At 27.2% G+C, this 23,116-nt stretch overlaps 3 protein-coding genes and 1 non-coding gene across 7 annotated transcripts; 3 read left to right on the top strand and 1 right to left on the bottom strand.

Annotated features, from left to right (window-relative positions):
- The first annotated feature begins 1,284 nt into the window (after window positions 1-1,284).
- Window positions 1,285-5,112, top strand: LOC126835603 (hybrid signal transduction histidine kinase A-like). Of its 3 annotated transcripts, none has more exons than XM_050568291.1 (3): window positions 1,285-1,782; window positions 3,260-3,463; window positions 4,056-5,112. In XM_050568291.1, the coding sequence occupies exons 1-3, from the start codon at window positions 1,516-1,518 to the stop codon at window positions 4,905-4,907; spliced, it is 1,323 nt and encodes a 440-aa protein (XP_050424248.1). In that variant the 5' UTR covers window positions 1,285-1,515; the 3' UTR covers window positions 4,908-5,112. The 3 variants fall into 3 exon arrangements, with proteins under 3 accessions (XP_050424248.1, XP_050424247.1, XP_050424246.1); XM_050568290.1 differs by having other exon boundaries at window positions 3,260-3,628; XM_050568289.1 differs by having other exon boundaries at window positions 1,286-1,782; window positions 3,260-3,634; window positions 4,056-5,110.
- Window positions 5,113-8,320: 3,208 nt separating this feature from the next.
- LOC126835545 (ubiquitin-60S ribosomal protein L40) lies at window positions 8,321-9,919 on the top strand. Its single transcript, XM_050568210.1, has 3 exons — window positions 8,321-8,440; window positions 8,776-8,976; window positions 9,620-9,919. Exons 2-3 carry the CDS (start codon window positions 8,787-8,789, stop codon window positions 9,814-9,816), a joined length of 387 nt encoding a protein of 128 aa, XP_050424167.1. The 5' UTR covers window positions 8,321-8,440; window positions 8,776-8,786; the 3' UTR covers window positions 9,817-9,919.
- Window positions 9,920-13,082: 3,163 nt separating this feature from the next.
- Trnar-ccu (transfer RNA arginine (anticodon CCU)) lies at window positions 13,083-13,155 on the top strand. Its single transcript has one exon. It is a non-coding gene; the product is annotated as a tRNA-Arg (tRNA).
- Window positions 13,156-14,504: 1,349 nt separating this feature from the next.
- Window positions 14,505-19,105, bottom strand: LOC126835518 (zinc finger protein 699-like). Of its 2 annotated transcripts, XM_050568172.1 has the most exons (5): window positions 18,759-19,105; window positions 18,625-18,663; window positions 18,423-18,564; window positions 18,249-18,360; window positions 14,505-16,506 (listed from the first exon to the last, which is right to left on the bottom strand). In XM_050568172.1, the coding sequence occupies exons 4-5, from the start codon at window positions 18,344-18,346 to the stop codon at window positions 14,760-14,762; spliced, it is 1,845 nt and encodes a 614-aa protein (XP_050424129.1). In that variant the 5' UTR covers window positions 18,347-18,360; window positions 18,423-18,564; window positions 18,625-18,663; window positions 18,759-19,105; the 3' UTR covers window positions 14,505-14,759. The 2 variants fall into 2 exon arrangements, with proteins under 2 accessions (XP_050424129.1, XP_050424128.1); XM_050568171.1 differs by lacking the exon at window positions 18,625-18,663.
- Between the last annotated feature and the right edge of the window lie 4,011 nt (window positions 19,106-23,116).

Here is a 23,116-nt window from a genome sequence, read left to right as displayed (position 1 = left end):
TTAAAAATACACAGTCCATAGTTTATGTTTTACATTACTGAAGTATACTTTTCCAGAGTATTATTATTTTTTAATAACTATAATGACATTTGTTTCATATTAATTTTGCTCTTAGTCATTATACTTCTCGTGCAATGTGTGGAATATTATATTAAAATAAAAATATATACTATACAATTATAATTTACTGTGTTAAAAGTTTATTTTCCATTAAAAAACAAAACGTTAATTACTTACCTAAATAAGTATTATTGTAGTTTAGTTCGTTTGGAATATTTTTGAGATGATGTCTGCTTATTATTACAAATTTACAATTTAAATGAAGTATACTTATATAGCCCTATTAGTATCCAGAAATCAGTTATTGCTTACAATTACTGAAAACAGTAAATTGAACCAAAACTTATATTTTACCCTAATCTGAACAGTAACAAAAAAAACCATGTATGTGCCAAGGCAGTTCACATTAATTTAACATAAATGAACACTTTTATGGACAATAACAAAAAGTCAAAAAAAAATTATGCTTTATTAATTCTTAGTTTAACAGCTCATTCAAGTCCATCACTGCCACTTTCGAGGAGATTTTTAATAATTTAAGTACTCTGGAGTCTTGTTTATGTAACAATTTATTAGCAGTTAATGGAGCCAACCATAACCAAATGACGAATCTGTTACAGTGAACGCTATTACTGTCGCCTAAACTATTCTAATGTTAACGCCTCCTATTAATGTAAACTGTTTTATTTACTAATTCGATTTTAATACCTCAGATATAACATGTTTTAATAATGATAATTAGAGAGCATATCTTTGAACAGAACTATTACTTATATAATTACATATGGTCGATCAGTGAAGTTCACTGAGTGAACTATCATTACTAAACATTTCTTTAAAAATAAGTAATAAGTAATAACATATTTTCATATGATAAAATAAATATGAATCATTACAGATAGTGTTTAATAATATCTTATTAACTATTAATAAACTGCTGTTTGAGACTTTTCGCTCTAAAATAAATTGATTCAAAGAGATACTTTATTTTAATAAAGTAAAACAACGTTTTACATGGTATAAAAGAACAATTTATTATTTCTGGAAAGTGGAAGAGTTAATATCAATATAGCCTGTTTCAATCATTTAGATAAGAATAATATATATTTTATCATTATAATTATTATCTCGGTGTTCATTTGATTTGCTTATGGTTATTTCATTATCGATAATATTATTAAAATCCCGCCATCAGCTAGTTGCAATATACTATATAGGCCTAATTTGATTATTATCAGATAGATGTTTTCGTGTTAATTATTAAATAAATAAATATGTAATAATAACTCTTATATTTTTAATTGGCGTCTGTGGATGCGCTATAATATTACAAGTTATAAGTTATGATTTTATTAATTGGAATGTTTGAGGTTTAAATTGTTAAAATTACGTTTTGGAAAATATAAATAAGTACCTAAATTTACACATCTTTTGTGATCTCAAATCTGATCGATAATGGAAAACCATTCATCAAATAAACGATCTCTAGACGTTGTCGACCAAGATAAAAAAGAGGAACCGCCATGTAAAAAATTGAAAAGTGAACGTAATGAACAAAAATCATCCCACTTCGGTAGTGAAGACTCTAAACAAATAAATTCTGAAAAAGAAATTAAAATATGGAATTTAATAGCTTTGATCGTGTACGAATTACTTGTGATGTTGAGACAGAGTGCTCAATATTTAGCTGTTAGCACACCATCAACAACATCGCTTGACCAGGTAAACTATGGAACAACTATTAATAATACAAAATTTCAATTTGAAATAGAACCATAAATTTAAAAAAATGTATCCAAACTAATAGAATTGATAATTATTTTAGAATGAAACATGCTTTAGTCTTGTCCTCCAGCCCAAAAATGACAATAAATAGAGATACTCTAAAGCGCTCTTACTTTAAACGTATAATAACGAATCGTCGTCGTCATGCAAACGTTTGGTCAGAACTTATAATTAAGACTATACTAACATCATGAATCGCAAGGAGATTTAGATCAGAAATAATGACTATTCAGAAGCCAGCAGGCTAAAGCATGTTCCATGTTTTATAATTTTAGCAGTTAGGCTTTAAGTAGACTGTAATTACTTTTAAATAATTATCGTTAAATCAAATATTATTTATAAAATATTGTTCTAACGTCAAAACCTATAAATATAAATGTAAAAGGCATAATTTTTTTGTAATGTTTTAGTTTAGTTTTTAACCTGATATTTAAATAAAGTCGAGAAGGGGGCTGTCAGGATTTTATGGATCTTCTGGTTATATGTTTAGAAAATAGTAGACGACATCGTAGAAATCTGCTAAATGCATGTAGATAGTCCTTCTGCACCTCAATAATATTTTACTTAAAACACCCAATGCAAAGTCCATCAGTATGCCATCAGATTGTATATTGTCTTATTTCAGTTTTGAAACCATATTTGAGCTCACGGTAGTATTCTAGGTATTTAAATTTTCACATTTTCCACTATAGCATACCTATTGTTTGGTTTTGATTTTTTTTATGTTTGTTTTGTGTAAACGGGAATAATAAGTGTGGTAAGATATATTGGTGGACAACTAAAAATCCAGGGCTATCCACTTTTGCGATCAAGATATGGTATCATAATATCATGTCCATTAGTTTTGTTTAATCAGTAAACTAGATTTATAAAAAAGTATAATTTTAGCAGTGTAAATTTACACATTACAAATCTATTTTTATGAAACAGAATATATGACAATTATTATGGTAATATTCCAAGTCCCAATTTAAAATGTTTATCAAAGCTTTAATATACTCCAGATAAAAGTTTTTCAATTTTATTTTTCATACCTAAATTAAACTTGTAATTCTGTTTACATAAATATTACATACTATTAATTTTTAAGTATTGAAAAATTCAATTATTTATATCTATCAGATTTTATCAATTTTAAGTAATAAATTTCTATTGTTTATAAATTTGATTCATCAGTTATTTGTCGATCTCCTTCAGTACCAAGTGCTTAGGTGTGACTTAATTAAATGACAACACAATATAAGATTGTTATACAAACCTAATTCAAAAGTTTTTCACTAATTAAGAATAAATTAGTGTATTTTATAATTTTTTTAAATTAATTTTTTCTTATTAATATGATTTACACTACTATAGTTTTAACCCCCATATTTATGTATAATATATAAATAATCGGCACTTTTTTGTTTTTTAGAACGAAAACAATAATGTTCAAGAAAATTTAAGTAATGATATTCATCAAAATGATAGAAACAAATTATCAAATAGCACTAATTGTGCGAAGAAGCTCAAGAAAAAATCTGTAATGGGGAAAAGGAAAAAAAAGAAAAAAACTTTATCTGAGTTGGATATTATGGAAGCTGTTAACCCAAATAAAATGAATAGTTTCAAGTACACTGTAAACAAATCTTTAGTTAATCTTAAAGATTTAGATACTTATATGAAAAAAACAGAAAATATTTCAGTTCAATCTGAAAGTACTAATTTATCTAAGTCATTAAGAGTCAAAGAACAACCTACACAATTTATTTCAACGCCATCTAATGATATAGATAAAAAAAATGTATTGGTAATTTTTTTTTTAATTTAATTGTTATCTAAAATTTTAAAATGTATTATGCAGAATTATTTTTGCAAAACAAAATTTCTATTTTACAAGGCTGTTCAGCTTATAGTAAGAACTCGTCTTATATCAATTTTATGGTTTGAATATTTGAAATTTGATCAAGTTAGAAAACTTGAAGGAAAATTAACTTCAAAGAAACTGAATTACCATCAATAGTTATTACGAAATTAAACATGTTTAATATTTTAATACATTGACTTAAAGTTACCCTCTAAAATCTTAAAATATTTGGAACTTTTTGGGCTAAAACAAATATTTTATAGGAAATATTATTACCATAACATTATTTGTGAATGACCTTTTATATAGTTTATTACTTTTGTAGGAACTATATAAACAATATTTAAGTATTATATTTTTCCAGATTGGATATGACAATAATAACTCTACAAATAAATCAAATATTGCAAGTGATGATGTTCAAACAAAACTTCCAATGAATGATATGAACAATGTGGCAGTAGTAGACAACCAAACTAATAAACTAACGCAAACAAAGGCACATTTAAATTTACACGATATTTTAAAAATGGATTGTATGGAAGGACTTCTAAATAGACCCAAAACTAAACCTGTACCATGTTCTTGTAATTATTGTGTATTTGTGGATAATTTACCTAATAATGAATCACTAGCGATGGTAGTACTTAACAATAATAGTTATAATAAATTCTCTAATACGCAACATCTTAATTTACCTTCAGATCACTTAAATATGTTTAATAACACTTTTTACAATGGAGCTAATGTCCCTAATTGTCAAAACTGTGCTTCTAACAGCATGTTTGGCATGCCAAATAATTGTTACTGTACAATTTCAAAGGTCGATTTAAGAGTACCTCTACAATCCATTGATAGACCTGCTAATAGAAGTTGGGTTGATAATCTAATTTTATTGATTAAGACAAATCGTGAAGTATACAATATTCCTAAAGAAAACAATATTGATACAATAGAATCGGAAACATTAGAGTCTGAATCTGAAGTTCATATTACAGAAATAATGAACAAAGTGCGAGATGCAGCAGAAAAAATTAAAGCTTACCTTCCGCTGTGCGAATATTGTGGCAAGTCAAAGTTATCCTATTCGTCTGAATGCGATTGTAGTCTAGACAATGTGGAATCGTTAAATTATGACAAAGCGCCAATAGTAGACTTTAATTGTAATATTTTTAACGATAATGTTAATAAATTTAGAAAAGTTTCATGGCCATAAATTGTTAAAATATGTTTATAAGTTGTTAATTACATTTATAGTATGAAAGTTAATTTTCGTATGTGAAAAAAATTATGTTATTTGAGGAAATGTAAAATTTTACTCTAATGTATAGTCTTATCAAATATTTATTTCAAATTATTTAATTTGAGTTTCTTCAATTCCTCAATTCAAAGTAATATCTTTACTTTGTTAGTTGATAACTTTATACCTTTTTCGAACAAATAAACATTAATACTTATTGAGACTACACCGAAAATATAATTCTTAAGTATCACTATCGATCATATTTATTTCATACATTTTTTTTATTTTAATTGGTAATGTCTAAGAGAGAGAGTATGTCATAAATACATTTATTTTGTAACAAAATCTTTTTATTTCACGATAGAGAATAATATTATGTACTAATTAAATAATTAATTTTAAATATATACATATTTTGTAATGTTATAATATTTAATACATTTAAATGCAATTAAAAATATTGTTAATTTTAATTAGATATTTTAAAGTATGCTTTGATTAAAAATATGCATTTTATAAACTTAATAGTTCTCAAATTTGATGGAGACTGATATCAAAGAAAAAACATGTTTTTCTAATTAGTGTTTAGACATTTTATTTAAGAATTTGTTAATTGAATATGTAAATAATTGTACCAATTATTTTATTTTATATAGTACATATTAAAAAACAGCTGATATTATTAATGCACATAGTAATAATTGGTACTAATATCTTGAGGTAAAACTCATTTAATACTGTAAAATGTAAGTTATTGCCAACAATAAATATAATGTAAATTTAAATAAAGCTACAAATTTGTCATTATAAGTCATAAGACATAACTACTTGTTTAAAGTTGTTGATATCTACAGTTTGTTCCAAGCAGCAACATATTGCCATTTAAATCCCTGGTACAAATTTTCAACCGATTATGTTCATAGATATTATGTTTCGAACCACAGTAACATGGTAATTCTTGTTCATTATTAAAATTAGTTGTTAGTTTTTGTTTATTTAAATTCTGTATAAAAAAAAAAAACTCTAAACTAAGAGTTTACATATGAAAAAAAACGTGTTTGAATTTTACGTACAATATCTATTGTTTTACTCTTCGAGTTGTCACGTTTTACGAGTGTTGATGTTAGATGGTTATAATTCTTGTCACTGCAAATTCTTCTATTTTCAGCCAACAATTCTGAATATTTGAAATTTTCATTGAATTCATCTTTATTCCGCAATGGATAAGCCATATGAGCGTATTTTTCACTCTATTTTAATGACAATGCACTAAATATATTGGTTTTTAATAAACCTATTTCTTCATAGAGACATTCGTAGTAAAATAATGTCATCAGCCCAATAAAAGCTATTAATATTTTGCACACCTAGATCAAAACTGTAACAACTCAAGAAGTGGGTATTTTTAGTTATTGGTATTTTCGTATTCTACAAACAAAGTTGCATGAGCCAACAAAACAAATCAATGCTAGTATGAATTTATCTACATTTTTAATGAAGAATAATTTGCTGAAAATTTTAAAATAATAAACTTAAGTTGTATGAGTTTTTAATATAAGAAGGCAGGTGGAGTGGGGTTAACGAACGCACAAAATAAGAACTCTAAAGGTAATTAACCAAAACTGGTTATTGACCAGTCAACATTTTCAACAAATTATTTTTAATAAAAAGTTAAATAAATGTATTCGTTATGTACCATATAAGTTTCAAAAGTTGATAGAGCTCTGGAAAATACTAAAAAATGTAAACAATTAGTAATATTACAATATTGTTTAATTACATAAACGAAAAGGTTTCCAAAAAGTAAAACTACCAAATTGCAATTGTTTTAAGATAAAATGAGTGTTAATGAACCACCATGTATGAGACAATTAATTGAATTAAAACACTTTTTTTATAGGGCAATTCGCAAAGTTTAGATTTATACGTTAAGTAGTTTCGTTACCACAAGTATTATTAAGAAAAAATGGCGGGGCAATATTTCAATCATGTGTCATTATTCAAATAACCCAAGTAAAGTAAGTTTATACCAAAAATATTAAATATTTACGGGTTTTTTCGTGTCTATTTTGAAGAAAAACAAAAGTTATGACATCGACGATTTTCGCACCATTGATAATATTATTATATGAAATATGAATTATCTCACTCTGTAGTCAAAGTGGCTATCGAAATCTCCCACACATTCTTCGCTGCTGTATTGATAAAGTTTTAAACACTTCCGAACCGTATCTAACATGTTATCAGACTCAACAGTAGGGTGTTCTGCTACAACTGTACCCTTTTTGAAAAAAGTTTTGACAGGCAACATGCGGTCTTGTTGCACTCTCTGTGCAATATCTGCATCTACAGCCAATTCTAGTACTTCCTGTAGTCGTTTGTTGGATGTTTCACTGAGCAGACGGTCTGCCAGTGGCCCTGGTCTCATACCCGTTATAAATTTGTCCTTTACGGCGTCATCATCCGAATCAAAATGACATTTATCTGCTGTTGCCCGAACTCTTCGGAACCATTCGTAAACCGTTTCAGCTTCAGATTGTCTCATATCATAAAAATGAGCTCTTACATGAAAATCTGGTGCCATTTCTCGTGAACTACCACCAATAGAATATTCCATAATACTCTTTTTTTTTATTATTATTTGAGAATCGGTAAAGTCCACCAAAAATGCACTCGCGAGGTGATATATAATAATATTAGTCTCCACAGTAACAGAAAATTCCGTAGTCAATATATATATTATGTATATAGCTAATTGCTACGACGTAAATATTATTGTACATTTAGATCATTTGACCCACCATTGTCACCCATGGGTGAACAAACGTCTATTGTTATAATAGCTTAAATGTATTTAGAGAATGTCGAGTGAACCTAAAAAATAATGGTAGGTATGGGATGCAATATCAAACAAAAGACCCAATGCAGTGTAGAAAAAGCAGCACAATTCTTGCAATTTTCAAATTAAATATTTTTTTAGGGCTTACAAGTTACATACGTTAATTTTAATTTTTATCTGTAGAACGTGACATGTCATGCTATCCCTCGTCTGCCTCGAAAGCACAATGAGTATGTAATGACTTATGACCCTCTTCGCCCCTTCAGCAGTCTTTTATACTTAGCGCATACCATTCAAAGTTATGTAACGTTATTTTTAAATGTATGCATAGAATGGACAGTATAAAGCCAATCCCGGCATTAAAGATACATAATATCAGACAGTCATTAACTTAAAATTTAGATATATTTTGAATATCATAATTTAAATATTTATTTGATATTTCCCGCCATCGGTTGAGATTTCTTCTACCAACTATATACAAGTACAATTGTGGTGCTAACTTTAAAGCTGGTCACACTGATTTTGTGATGTTTATTGATAAGAAAATATTTGTGATAGCACTACGAACTGAGTTTCGACACATTTTCATGTGTAATTAGACAATTGGGTTTGAAGCAATTCTTTTGCATAAAGATTTTTCTACCTAGCTCCTACTTACAAGGTGGTAAGTATTTATATATTAGTTACTTGTATTTTAGAAAATGCAGAGCAACTATCATTGTTTTAATATCATGACATTGTTTCTTTTAACTATTCAGAGAAGAATTTCTATAACTGTAGACGTGTGTATGTGAGTGTTATTCTGGGGTAGCATGTGTAGTTCGTGTACTTTTTACTAACAAATCATTTATTTATGTGTAATTCAAAGTTAAGTTTACTCAAATTATGTTAGCCAAGTATAAGAACTTAATTAAAATATTAAAAATTAGCGAAACCTGAATGTACACGTTTTGGTATTTTGAGGTTATGTTATTAAAATTTTTTACTTTGATATTTTAGACAAGTTCAATATGCAAATTTTCGTAAAAACCCTTACGGGTAAGACTATTACCCTAGAAGTTGAATCTTCGGATTCAATTGAAAATGTTAAAGCAAAAATTCAAGATAAAGAGGGGATCCCACCTGACCAACAACGTTTGATTTTTGCTGGCAAGCAGCTTGAAGATGGACGTACACTTTCAGACTACAACATTCAAAAAGGTATGCATTATTTACTGAGAATTATTATTAAATATTTCCAAAAAAAAAAATGATAGTTCCTGCTTAAACGATAAATGTTATATTTAATTTCTGGGTAATTAACGAACATATTATGTAAATTTGTTTTTTATTAATTTGTATACCCTCTTTCTCATTTATCAAAACTATAACATGAAACGAAAATAGAAATACATTAAGAAATTATTGATACTTGAATGGGATATGGTATTTACACTATTTACATATTTTTCAGTTACTCCCACTTGAACAGATTGACTTGTCTGCCAACGTATCAGAACACTCGCACGTTCCATCTTTAGGGCTGTAGTTTCATGTTGCTCGTACCGTTTTTGCTTGTATAGTCTACAGGCAAACACGGTATGAGCAATATTAAACCCTGAAGATGGAACGTGCAAGTGTTCCAATACGTTAACAGACAAGTCAATCTGTTCAAGTGGGAGTAACCGAAAAATATGGAAATAGAAATAAAATTACTATACATTGTATGTTATAATATTGTATAACATTATATTAATACTTGTTAAACATGATAATATCAAAAAATGAGACAATGTATAGTTAATACTATTATATAATTTTTGATTGATTTACAATAAAAAATTAATCATAATTTTTTTTTTAGAATCAACATTGCATTTGGTATTGCGTCTCCGAGGTGGTGTCATTGAACCTACCTTACGTTTGTTGGCTCAAAAGTACAATTGTGACAAGATGATCTGTCGTAAATGTTATGCACGTCTTCATCCGAGAGCAACTAATTGCCGTAAAAAGAAATGCGGACATACCAACAATTTGCGCCCAAAAAAGAAGTTGAAGTAAATGTTTTTCCTTATATACTGGGGAAAATTACACACTTCCTTGGTCTTACATTTTTTTCATTCAAATGTTGATATTTTATGAATAAAAAGTAACAACAAAGAAACTCGAGTATTTTTATTAAAAATAAAATATACCTTATTTATTTTTTATGTATCCATAAACTCATTGTTTCTTACTCCAAGAAAAATCTAATATTTTGCAATTGTTCTAAACTTCAATTGCAAACATGATAAGAAGGGTGCCAAAAAAAAAGACTGTCTACATGTATACATTTTTTGGCTAATAATTTATTTTCTTCAACATTTTTGTAGTTTTATATTATATTTTTAAGTACTATAAGTATTAACTATACTTGCTTATCTATCCGATTGTCAAAAAAACTAAATTTTTCTGAATTTTAAAAAATTGTTTATTTTTTGTAAAAACAAATAGTTTTTTTAAAGAATATTTTTGTTTAATGTTTGTAGACTGTTATTATTTATTAAAAAAAAAAACTCTAATTATGAACATTATTAATTAGGAGGTACCTACGTTAAATAAAAAGGTAATTTCTATGCCTTCTACTTGGTCAATGAGTCGGAGCAAAACACATATTATAAAAATTAAAGTTAAAAGATGATATATTAAAGGAATGGCATTTGTTTTATGAAACATTCATTATTTGACTTAATTACAGTAACGCAGAACAAGTATAAATCGAGTGCGGGGAAAATTCTTAGAACTTTTATGGGTGGGTAGGTGGTAGATAAGATATTATTATAATTTGTATAGCATTTCAGTCATTTTTGCAAAAATAAAAGTATAATTGATAATTATACAATTTTTTTGAAGTAAGTGGTTGTAAACTATATTATTTCCTTGGAAGTTATAGCATGAGGTTCAGCGCCATTGTCTTAATATGTAACGTTAAAAAAAGGAATTTTACTTTTTTTTTTTAATGGTAATAACTTAATTCTAGAAAATATACTTTAAAAACCAAATATGATATTCACTCTAAAAAGTTATCCTTTTTTTATTTAACCTTTTACCTTATTTTATAATAGGTGTTTTTACCGTAAATCCTTCACTCAACAAAATCTTGCAATTTGTATGCTAGAAAATTAGGTGTATAACATTTTATTTAACTCAAATTAAATCTGAATATCCAGATAATATGAATTATAAATTTTAGTTCAATCTCTATTATGAATAGATTTTGTCGCTGTATTTTAAAAAAAAATCACAAACTTGATTTCAATTTTAGATAACAAAAATAAGAACTATATTTAAAATGTAGAAGGAAACTTGTGTAAAAGTAAATTGGCAACTTTTTTTTAATACCTTAACAAGTATGAAGTATCAAACTCTTCAGTTCTTGTTCAAGAGTAAAATAAGCATAGTTTATATTGATGACTATCAAAGGACATTTAGGCATTTGGCTCAAAGCAAGTTATTATCATTCGAATTCAACCAGTCATAACATGACAAATAAGTATATTCGTAAAAATTTTGTTTCTTAGTTTTTAATTTTTTTATGGTATAATTATTAATTTTAAACATATGTGGTTTATATAACAAATCATCAGTAGAAAAAGAGGAATAAACTAGCTCTTACTACAACTTCCAGGGAAATAATATAGTTTACACCCACTTACTCCAAAAAAATTGTATAATTATACTTTTAATTTTGCAAAAATGACTGAATTGCTATACAAATTATAATAATATCTTATCTACCACCTACCCGCCTATAAAAGTTCTAAGAATTTTCCCAGCACTTGATTTATACTTGTTCTGCGTCACTGTAATTAAGTCAAATAATGAATGTTTCATAAAACAAATGCCATTCCTTTAATATATCATCTTTTAACTTTAATTTTCATAATATATGTTTTGCTCTAGCTTCTAAGACTCATTGGCTAAGTAAAAAGCATAGAAATTACCTTTTTATTTCCTAATTAATAATGTTAATAATTGGAGTTTTTTTTTAAATAAAAAATTACAGTCTACACTCTACAAAGTGTAAACAAAAATATTCTTTAAAAAAACTATTTGGTTTTACAAAAAAAAGACATTATTTAAAATTAAGAAAAATTTAGTTTTTTGGACAATCGGATAGTTAGGCAAGTTTAGTTAATGTACTTATAGTACTTAAAAATATCACATATAACTACAAAAATTTAAAGAAAATGAATTCTTAACCAAAAACTGTATAAATAAAAAAAAATTGTTGAAATGCGCCAATCCAATCTGGAAAACGGAAAACAAATTGTAACAATAAGTCATTTTTTTTGTACAGCAGATAATTTTTGACATTTTCATGTCTTGGGGTTAAGCTCTGGCACATAACCCTGGCAAATATCCGAAAAAAGCGTTACCAAAAGAGCGTAACGAAAAAAGCGAAAGGGTTGGGGACGGGAGATAGGGGTGGAATAGGGGGTAGGAGATAAGGGTGAGATTTAGCCGGTAAATAACCGAAAAAAAGCGTTACGCTGTTACGCGCCGCAATGTAACAAAAACTACGAAGCAACGACGAAAGACAATTATTGGAATGACCATTTCGGATCTATTTCGAATGTTAATCTGTTACGCTGTTATCTGATTTGAGATAAGAGATATGTTGTACGTTCAACGTTCAAATTAGAACTAAATAATGAATTCAAAACAGTTTAAGAGCCCAATTTCTCTATGAATTGTTTTAAGCTAGCAATAAACACTACAATTTTAGCTAGAAACTTGACGTTTTATTATACTAGCTTGTTACCGCTCGTTAATTTACTATATCATTATCTATAATTCCACCACTACTCTAAATTTATTCGGTACTTCAACGAGACATGAAAATGATCTTTCGTGGTTGCAGACTCGGCTGAAAAACTGTCTTTTTATTTTAGATTTCATGAATCATACTTGTTTTTACTTATTACCTAATCATTTTTGTTCTAAGGCGTACGTATTACAAAGGAGTATCTACTTTTTTAAAAAAAATAATAAATTTATAAAAGTGGAATAACTAATAAGCGAGTAAATATAACTTTCGATTTTTAGTGTTGTCAACACTATATGTTGAATAATATTAAATAAAATATTTAGGTAATTTTAGTTAATGGTATAATTTGGATTATATGGTGTTGTGTATTTATGTATTTTGCATCATTCTTAGTTCATTTTAACTGTTAACTATTAAGTGTTTAGCTATAAAAAATAAATATTCGTTTATCGTAAGCATTTTACTTCGAAAATATACTGCCATTAAAATATGACAAAATCGTCAATTTTCGCCACCAGCCCCTGTGGCCTAATGGATAAGGCATCGGTCTCCTAAACCGGGGATTGTGGGTTCGAGTCCCACCAGGGGTACGGTGCAAACTTTTTGCATTTTTCTTAATGTTTTTATCCTTTTTATTTGAAAATGTTAGGCAATAGCCAATGGTCATCATATTGTATTTTAATATCCAAATGTTTAAAAGATCTACAACTTGTTTTATTTATATTCCAAATATTAATTGTTGTAATTATAGTATTCGTTTTTCCCAACATTTTTTACTAAAGAATTCGGTCACAAATTAAATTAAGTATAAATATATTATTTGCCTTTTTTCCTTCCATTCCTTAAATTAAAATAATATACTGGTTTATCCCTTTTAAAATAAAAATGTTTAATTTATTGCTGTAATATATTTTACCAATTCCGAAACAATGTGAAGAAAATTATTGTAATCTAAATTATAAATTACCTAAGTATAATAAATATACCCAATAGAATGTAATTTTATATAGAATAAAATATAATTAAACAACTGATTTGGGTTGGTTTTCTTGAAAACACAAGGTCGGCTACAAAGATTTGTAGCCGACCCAAAACAAATGTTTTAATAAGTACACGAGGACGTTAAGTTTTGTCCGACACAAAAATTCATATTAATAACTAGCAAGTTCAAAAGAATAACAACCGCTTACAAGTTATAGTCTAAATGGTTATTACATTAATTTACAATTGATAAACATTTAACATAATGAAATTGTTATTAAAAATAATTTTCTCCTAAAAGTAAATACCCAAGATCAAATTAAAAAAAAGCTAAAAAACTTTTTAGCTTCGCATTGAAAACTAATAAAAACTTCTCACATTTACATACTAAAATTTTTGGATAACATGGACGTGTTTCATAAGCAATAAAACTGAAAATTGTAAAAAAAAATTGTTGGAAAAAAATTGTTTTTATTTTTGTACACTCAAAATCACTTTATTACATAAAAATATCTTTTGTTCATTTATAGTCTGTAAAATGATAAATATTTAAAAATTCTCTTACATTCAATAAGAAGTAAGATTTACGTAGAATAACTTTGTAGATGAGTTTACAAGTTTGACAACTTAATTTAACTATATATTTAGACAGTTAAAGTTCTAAAATTGAATCTAGAAGTGCTTGTTTGTACTTGAATTTTAAAAGTAGAATTCAATAAAAAGTTAATTAACATTAAAAAAGAAATAAAACTAAAAAAAGTTAATTTAAGTAAAACTACAAAAAAACACAAAGTATTTAAAGATTAATTTATTTGAGGAACTGTATCATAAAAAATATTGAAATACTCAACTACTTAAGTTTACATAAATATTTAATACAAATGTTAAAATATTTTTAATAATACTGATAACAAGGTTTATATTATATTAATACTGTTTATAAGTTTTAAAATACATAAATTAGTATGTATATTGTTTAATGATAGATGACAAAAAAAAAATAGTTGTTAAGCCAGCTTAAAGACTGTTTACATTGTTTTTTTAATAAAATAAACCTTTTGTATTAACTTAAAAGTATTTTTTAAATAGTTAGAAATTGTTTAATTTATATTTAATAATGTTACACTTACATTATCTTACACATTAACATTGAATCTAAGAACTAAATTTTTATATTTTGTTTAGACATCTCTCTTATTCGCTACATAATCATTTAACATGAGAAATAGTTTTTGTGATGAATTCTTGTATGTCTACATAAGTTTGAGGTGGAACTGTAACTTCTCCCACACAACTTACACATACTTTTAGAAATCTTTGGTTTAATCTTCCATTTTTGCGTATTAGCGTGAAACTTTTTATAGTGCACTTGTAAATACGTTGTTGAACTAAAACGAATACTACAATAGGAACATTGGTATGGTTTTCCTAACGGATCACTGTCTGATTTGGTCAATACTAGTTTTAGTTTTAAAGGCTTGGGTTTAGTTTCTTTATTTGTCGGCAGCTGACTCAATAATGTTTGTACATTATTTTGTTTCTCAGTGTGATGCGTTAATAAATGATTTTTATAATTCGCCATTAAAAAGAATACTTTGTTACAAATTTTGCAAACATTTTTTTTTAAATGCATTCTGCGGTGAACTTTTAAAGCTTTACTTGTATAATAGATTTTATGACAAAATTCACACACATGTTTTAAACTATTATTCAATGTAATACTGTTTTCAGTTTTTATTTTCTTAACCATTCCTTCAATTTGTTTATAGTTTTTCTTGATACTTTTAACATTTTTATATTTAATTTGTGTATTGTGTGTCGTTAAATGAGCATTTAATAAATTAAGTTTAAGAAAAGACTGTCCACAAATATTGCAATCGTACGACCAATTGTTAACGTTAGGACTGAAATTTTGTTGAGGACATTTATTTTTATAGTTAAATTTCACGCTATGTATTTTCAAATGACCGTTTAATGACTGACATTTTAAAAAAGATTTCCCACAAAGGTGACAACTATAAGACATATTGCCAACATTCTGGCCGATTGTTTTGAATTTTGATTTTTTATTGTGCACTTTTAAATGACTATTCAATGACTTAAGTGTAAAAAATAATTTGCCACATATCTCACATCGGCAAGACCGATTTTCAGCATTAGGACTAATTATACCTTGTGTTCTATTTTTATAAACAACTTTTGTACTGTGAGTCTTTAAATGTCCATTTAGGGATTTTAGTCTTAAAAACAATTTACCACAAACCTTACATTTATAAGAAACGTTAACGCCATCAGGGGCAATTACTATTTGTTTTTTTTTATCAATATGTAGATTTATACAACTATTATTTCTGTGGTGCAACAATTCAATCTTAGACATAGACACAAATAAACAATCGGGGCAAGTGAACGGTTTTTTGTCAATTTTTTGCCCACTCGTGCGGATACACATATGTATTTTCGAATCAACTTCTGCAGAAGTTTTAGTTGTAGCTCGAAGTGATTTATAATGCTGATTATCTGTTTGTCTTTCTAATAAAATTAGGTCCGAAGCTAATTGCATTTTCAAAGCAAAGTTTGTAGGGCCAATTACGATCCTATTACTATCACGGTGGCTGGACATAATATGCGAATTCAAATGAGCAGAGAGAATATACTTTTCGTTACATAGCGGACAAGCATAAGGTTTGTCAACGTGTGATATTATTTTATGAGCTATTAAATCATAATGGTCGTCGCATGTTTTATAACATAGATTACACTTCAGGTTGCTTTTTGAATAATCAGAACTCGATTCAGTCTCAATGAGTTTACTGTTAGTAGAGGAGTCATCTTCTGTGTCAATGAATTCCTGTTTGACTTCGACTATGTCAATGACTTCAGTTTTGAGTTCCGTTTTTATATTAACGTTATTGTACTGATACGATAGTGTTTGCAACGATGACTCTTCTAAAGAATTTCTAAACAAAAACAAATATATAATATTAGATAAAATTTAAATGAACAATTTTAAAACAAAATAGCTATAAAAGCACTACAGTTGCTTGTTGTGGCACATAAGAGAGATAATCAATTTAATTATGGGAAATTAATTAGCTGTAGGCTCTTTAACCTTCAACCACTCATGCGGGCGGCAACTTGGATGCCCTTTTTAATTTTTGAGAATACTCTTTTTCAGAGTGCCAAGCGAGCGGTAGGGTAGCAGGGGCATGTAATCACTAGTTACACATTAAACTCTGTGGGGCCAGTACAACAGCCAAATTGCCGCCCTAGTGAGAGCGCAAACGAGAATTTATGCCCGTATGTTTTATACTTATGATATGTATGTGTAATCTGAAAAGGGAGGCATAAGAGGCTTGAGGGCATGTGTATATAGAAAATAAATGACCTTCCCACCACTCCATCGGCACTTTGAAGAAAAATTTAAAAGGACGGCCAATTTGCCACCCGCGCAAAGGGGTTGAAGATTAAGATTTATTTTTATTTTTTTAGTAAATATTTTTGGTTAACATTTTTTTGCAATGTATTGTTAAGAGTTAATAGGTCCTAATTATTTCGAAACATGCATGTTAAATGAAAAAAACTCATGAAAATGATAAAAGATCATAGACGGCCAAATTGCCGCTGTACCGAGCAGTAGTGTTACTTTAGAAGGCGTGAGCGGATGTAGGTTAAATAAAATAGTGTGATTTTCGAAATGGCTAGCCTCAGATTTGATAATGTTGATATGTTAAATAATAATTAATTTCTCTATTCTAGTCTCTTAAAAATAATTTCGAACATTTACAAAATTTGTATTTGCAAGTTAAGGCGCTTAAAAATTAAAGTAATTTAATAGCAACTGAAATCAACCCAAGTAAATGAAACCAATCTTATTTTAAAAACTCAAAATCAATTTAATAACAAAATTATATTTTTGCACGCTAACAAAAAAAATGTTTAGTACTTTTTGTTGATTAAGGCTTATGATAGTTTTAATGATTTTCAAATGAAAGTGTAAAAAATAATAAATTTTATCATAAGTAAAATATATATTTTGTTCCTTGAATATAAAAAGAAAAGTTGTCATTTTTAGCAAAAATGAGTCAGTAATTCTACACATCGACACCCATTACCATTGGTAATATGTTTCAATTGAATTGTGAAAAAATAGTACTTATATTTGACCACAAAAACTATTATTAGTTTTTCAATTCAAAATGTATTAAAAAAAAGAATAAGTTTTGTTTTTTTGTCTTAAAAGTAATATATTTGCACATTGAATGACAAAACAATGTATGTTTCATTCTTTGCTTAGTAGTACCTAAAAATACAAATCAATGGCATAAACAAAAAATGACCCCTTTTTTGAGTTTACAGTACACATTTGAAATTTCAGCTTCCAGTTATGCAAAACATTATATTATATACTGTGAAACATGAATAGAACAATAAAATGAAGTTGTGTTTGTTTGTTTATAGAGCTAAAGTTGGAAATCAATAAATGTATGTAAGTTATAAGAAAGTGTTTGAGGTAATCAAATAACTTGTAGTAAGATTTAATTTTTAAAAATGTAAAGTTAAATTTAAGGTTGAAATTTCTTTAAATTATCCTTTTGATATATATAGTTTATTATTGTCTATTGGCGACAATAATGAAAATTAAGTTAACGTTTTTCTTGATAATAAATCTGTGCATACAAAGTATTGTTCATCGACTTACTCGTCTCTATCAACATTATAATCTTCCAAAGTATGGTCACTTTGAGGTTCACGCTTGATAAAAATTGATTCTTGACATACTTCTCCGTGATTTTGCATTATTGGACTAGGTACTATAATCAATAATATATTTTATTAAAATTGAAATAAACTAAAATAAATAATATAAACTTACTATAATTATTGGAACACAAATGATCTGTTACTTTTGGCAACTTTAGGAACCATAGACGTACTTAATAATAGATTTGACTTTTGACTAGACATAAATGGACCACTAAACTGACAGCATACATCAATTCAAGCGACTATGACGCCTAGAACGAAACTTCAATTTTATTAAGGGTTTTACATAGTATGTGTATAATAGTACATACAATAGTACATGACCCATTTTTGCAGCAATAATGAGCAGTCTGCAGATCATGAAAACGCAAAAAAAATACCGAAAAATGGGACAACACATCTTTTTGAAATTGAATATTTATAAGTTAAATTAATTCATAAATACCTCGAAATCTTTAGTAGTTAACGCCATAAGTGAATCCTGATTGATTACGATCAATAGTGATCGCGTCGGATTTCGCATTCCCTCTATCAATATACCAATCAAAGGAAAAGTCATGGATATACATATAACACAACAAGTTATAATACAAATATTATCATAATCTATGAAAAAAGTATAATGAAGAAGGACAAAAAGTATAACACGTCTTTACAGACTTTGGAAAAAAAAATCTGTGGCATAAACAAAGTTACCTCCACGTTATCAGATAACTGATAAGAAAAATCGGTACTTCACGTTTTCGGAGTAAGGACCAGAGGGCGATAACTGTATTGCTTCGTAGAAAATTATATTTTTTATTTTAATATAAGCCTAACGGTGGACGTTGGTCAGATAATCATTGCAATTACCGTGATTATTTATAGTATTTGTTCGTAGGCAAAATATTTTTTGTAAGGAATTCCCTAATGTATACATATTATTTGAAGGTGTTGGTGTGTTACGCGGTTCACAGTTACGCCATAGATTAAAATATATACCTACTATATACTATATACTGTGTTTAATCTATTGCAACACGAAAAATAACGACTAGTAAAGCATTGAATTCAGTTGACATATCAATAAATAAGAAAGTGCCATAATGAAGATTTTATATTATCGAAATTTTGGAATCTAGACAGAAAGAATCAATGTTCAGGATTGTACTGATGTGATAATCTCTAAATAGTCTCTACCCTTTATAGGGTAACCGGTAAAGTCTTATGATATTTTTTTGGTTTGTCAACATTTCTTGGTAGTACAACTAGTACAATGTCTAAATTATAATCCATACAAATTTGGAGCTAATTTAACTATTTAAAAAAAATGTGATTTTGAATATTATTTAATAATAAAAAAGTCAAATTTACCAATTAACCCTTTCGTCACTGACATCCTCGTACAAGGATTTAACTTTAAAAACCGAATAAAATATTAACTACGTAGTATCATTTTCAAAAATGTCTTTAAACTCGAGTTCTAGTTTAGATTAATGATAAAAAAACCGACACAGCTATATTGATAAATGATAATCAATATCAGTTACAATCAATATCAATATCAATATCAATAGAATCAATATCAATTACAAAAAAAAATTCCAGAAACGGAAGGGCTAATATCAATGGTCAATGTATCATGGGTCAATTACAGAGTAATAGCTTATATTATTATACTATTCGCTGTTAGATATTTGCTATAAATTTGGCCAAACAAAACGTTGAGAGAAAATAAATGTTTATAAATATATATATATGGGAAGTGTAGATTACATTTTTGTTTTAATGCGTGTGATCTAAAAACTAATGAAATTATGAATTTGAAAAGGTCTAACATATTCTTAGGCTATTCCAAGTTTAAATACTAAAATCTCTATAATTGTAATACAAGTTGTGTTATAAAAACAATACGAAGAATGAGTGGCTACATATATAGTATTAAAATAAAAAGTATGAATGATGACGTTAGCATTGGCATTGAAAGAATTATTTATATTAATTATAAATTGCCATAATAGTATTTTAGGATACATAAAACATAAAAAATAAGATCTACTGTAAGAACGTTGTTAGCAATCATATTATTGAACAAAAGCTAATAAAGCATTATCGAGGTTTGAAGTTTGGGTTCATTTAGTAATATTTCATAATATATTATATCCAAGGAAACAAATAAAAATGACAAGTATGTATAGTTAATTTAGAAAAAACGAATATTTTATACCGCTAAATAACACAGTTTTAATGGTCACACGACGCATTTTACGGAAGTGAGTCCAAAAATGAAATATATTTCTGGGTTTTTTGCAAAAAAATTGTTTGGCCTATAACACTTTATTAAATTAAGATATAGACAATTTTTTTTTTTAATTTTAAAAGTTGTAAGTTTCAATGGCAATGTATAAATAAATATATAAAATAACTAAAAAAATTGTTTACATATTTATTCCAGGTGAACATGCAGTATCAACTAATAGGAGCTCAATTGCTGCAGCTAAAGTGAATAAACAGCTTTTAGATTTGTACTCCCCCCCACATTCAAATTAACTCAAAAACATATGAATTAAGAGGAGTTATATATTTCCAGAAGGGCAAATCTGCATTAAGAAATCCTGTAGGACACTTTAATACGTACGTCAGATTGAAAATTAGAAATCAAAATATGGTATTACGCATTGGCTATATCTAAACAAAATGATAAATACCTTAAATATTGTACGTAGTAAATTAGTAGGTATAATCATAAGCGTGCGCGGACATAAGATTCATACAAAAATTAGTATACAAATAAATTCAATTAAGAAAAAGTATAAAAATAAATAATATCATTATTTTTGTATTGAATTTTTTTGTCGGACGATTACGTTTATTTGTATGGGAGTAATGAAAATTGTTTTTTTTTTTATAAAAGCTTATTATTTTGTATTAAAAATGTTGTGCTTTATTTGGAAGATATACATCAATAATGGTTACAAGATAATAAATTTATGTTTTTTTGGAATAAAATTCTTAAGTTAACTTTATTAATATTTACAATATGTATTTATAAATTATAATTTGTGAACAAAATTTGAACTTTAAATTAGCTTAATTGCTCTGAAATAATTATTTATTTAAAATTAATAAAATCTTTTTAATAGTAATAGTTAAGTATTCTTACGTATTGATGTATTGTTACGGCAGGATACTTGTTAGGTTGTAAGGTACTCGAAATAAATTTAGACCAAATATATTCATTATCCAAAAGCCAAAAAAGTGAATACCAATGTGGAAGTGAAAAACATGTACCAAATTAGTGATGTTCTTTTCTAGGAAATTAAACATTTCTAATTATTTTAGAATTATTGAGCTGTTTCTTATACTTTTGATAGTAAAGGGATTTCGTTAGATCTTGATATTATATTAATATATGTCAGGTGCAGTCTACTGCGTTGTACAATTTAACGAACTACGCAGTATAAGACTTAACAATAGTGGCAGGTGTGAATTGTAAAAATTCTTCGGAGATCTCTTATATTGTTGGTAAGACGGATTTGTTGTAAAATATTTACTTTAAAGCGAATATTTTATATTAGTTATACATAATATATGTATATAGAAGTATTGTATTGTGTTGCATACATTTATCCAAAACAAAACCTATAATCTAGTATGATTTTTTTTTGTAGAAATACAGGAAAAGCTTTTGAAAAAATATATATGAATTATGTAAACAGAAGTTGCACATATGTCTCTATGTTAAACAAAGTGTATTTGATTGCTGGGGAGTGTCAATGCAGCTGACGTTTAATAATAAATCATATATAGGTTAAGGTATCACTAAAAAAACAAATTTAATTTTCTCTTTTGTGTTTGTTTTTGACCGTAAATAATGTTCATGTGCAGATAACTATAGCACTGTACATGTGTTTCGCATTTTAAAACAAAATTTTAATCCAATATAATTAGTTGAGATGTACGTTGAACAAACCGCACGTTCTGTAATCGATCATGATTCGTGGCATTAATCATTATTATCGTGTGAAAATTACTGTACAACCGATTTAATCAGGCTAATATTATATAATAAAACGTCATTTTAGATATAACTTGAGTTTTAATAATTATAGCTAATTAGTCTCACTGGCATTTTTAATCTTCAACGCTTTTTTCTTTAATTGATTAGAATTGATATGACATTATTCTACAAACCACGCATGCAAACGATTAACAAAACACACCGAACAGTTGCAGGTCATCTAAGCTTGTTTTTATTGTTAATTATAATTTATTGGCCTTGCTCAATGTCGACTACGAAAAACAAGCGTGCATTTAAATTTAATGATTATTGCAGTGCGTATGTAAGCCGTTTTATTGTATGGAGTTGGAAATTAATGAACAGCCCGGTCGCTATAAGAAATTATAACTAAATAAATAGTGATAATAGCTGTTATTGTTATGAGTTATCCCGCCCGAATCATATCGAACTTAGTGGTTATTATGAGAGACAATGTGAACAAAATTGTTTGCATACAATTAATTATTTAAACGTAATGCAAACTATTTTATTGGAACGATTAGCGGTAAACGATTAACGGGAAGATACATTAAACAGCATTGACCCGCATAATAACCTCAAATAAATTGGTTTAAAATTTACCGATAGGCGATAACTTTTTCTCGAAATGACTCATATTGTAAAATAACATATATTATTATTATAAATAATAATTGTTGACTATTTCCAAACATCCAACATTACTCTTGAAAATAATTTTTATAAATATTAAAAAACATTAAAACATAAATTTTTCTAAATTTGAAAAATACGATAATTGAATA

The sequence above is a fragment of the Adelges cooleyi genome, unplaced genomic scaffold (genome assembly GCF_023614345.1).
Source record: "Adelges cooleyi isolate 19-005CV unplaced genomic scaffold, UGA_ACOO_1.1 ACOO_flye_CR_arks_rails_tigmint_CR_PRNA_23, whole genome shotgun sequence".
Taxonomy (NCBI): domain Eukaryota; kingdom Metazoa; phylum Arthropoda; class Insecta; order Hemiptera; family Adelgidae; genus Adelges; species Adelges cooleyi.
Note: the sequence above shows the minus strand (reverse complement) of the source record. Positions and strands in the feature narration are given on the sequence as shown.

Excerpts from the sequence above, each read along its gene's own strand:
- LOC126835603 (XM_050568289.1), top strand. The coding sequence starts at position 1,516 with ATGGAAAACCATTCATCAAATAAACGATCTCTAGACGTTGTCGACCAA. Across the intron at positions 1,783-3,259 it reads CAACAACATCGCTTGACCAG|AACGAAAACAATAATGTTCA; the intron begins GTAAACTATGGA and ends TTTGTTTTTTAG. Across the intron at positions 3,635-4,055 it reads TAGATAAAAAAAATGTATTG|ATTGGATATGACAATAATAA; the intron begins GTAATTTTTTTT and ends ATATTTTTCCAG.
- LOC126835545 (XM_050568210.1), top strand. The coding sequence starts at position 8,787 with ATGCAAATTTTCGTAAAAACCCTTACGGGTAAGACTATTACCCTAGAA. Across the intron at positions 8,977-9,619 it reads AGACTACAACATTCAAAAAG|AATCAACATTGCATTTGGTA; the intron begins GTATGCATTATT and ends TTTTTTTTTTAG.
- LOC126835518 (XM_050568172.1), bottom strand. The coding sequence starts at position 18,346 with ATGCAAAATCACGGAGAAGTATGTCAAGAATCAATTTTTATCAAGCGT. Across the intron at positions 16,507-18,248 it reads TATAATGTTGATAGAGACGA|AAATTCTTTAGAAGAGTCAT; the intron begins GTAAGTCGATGA and ends GTTTTTGTTTAG.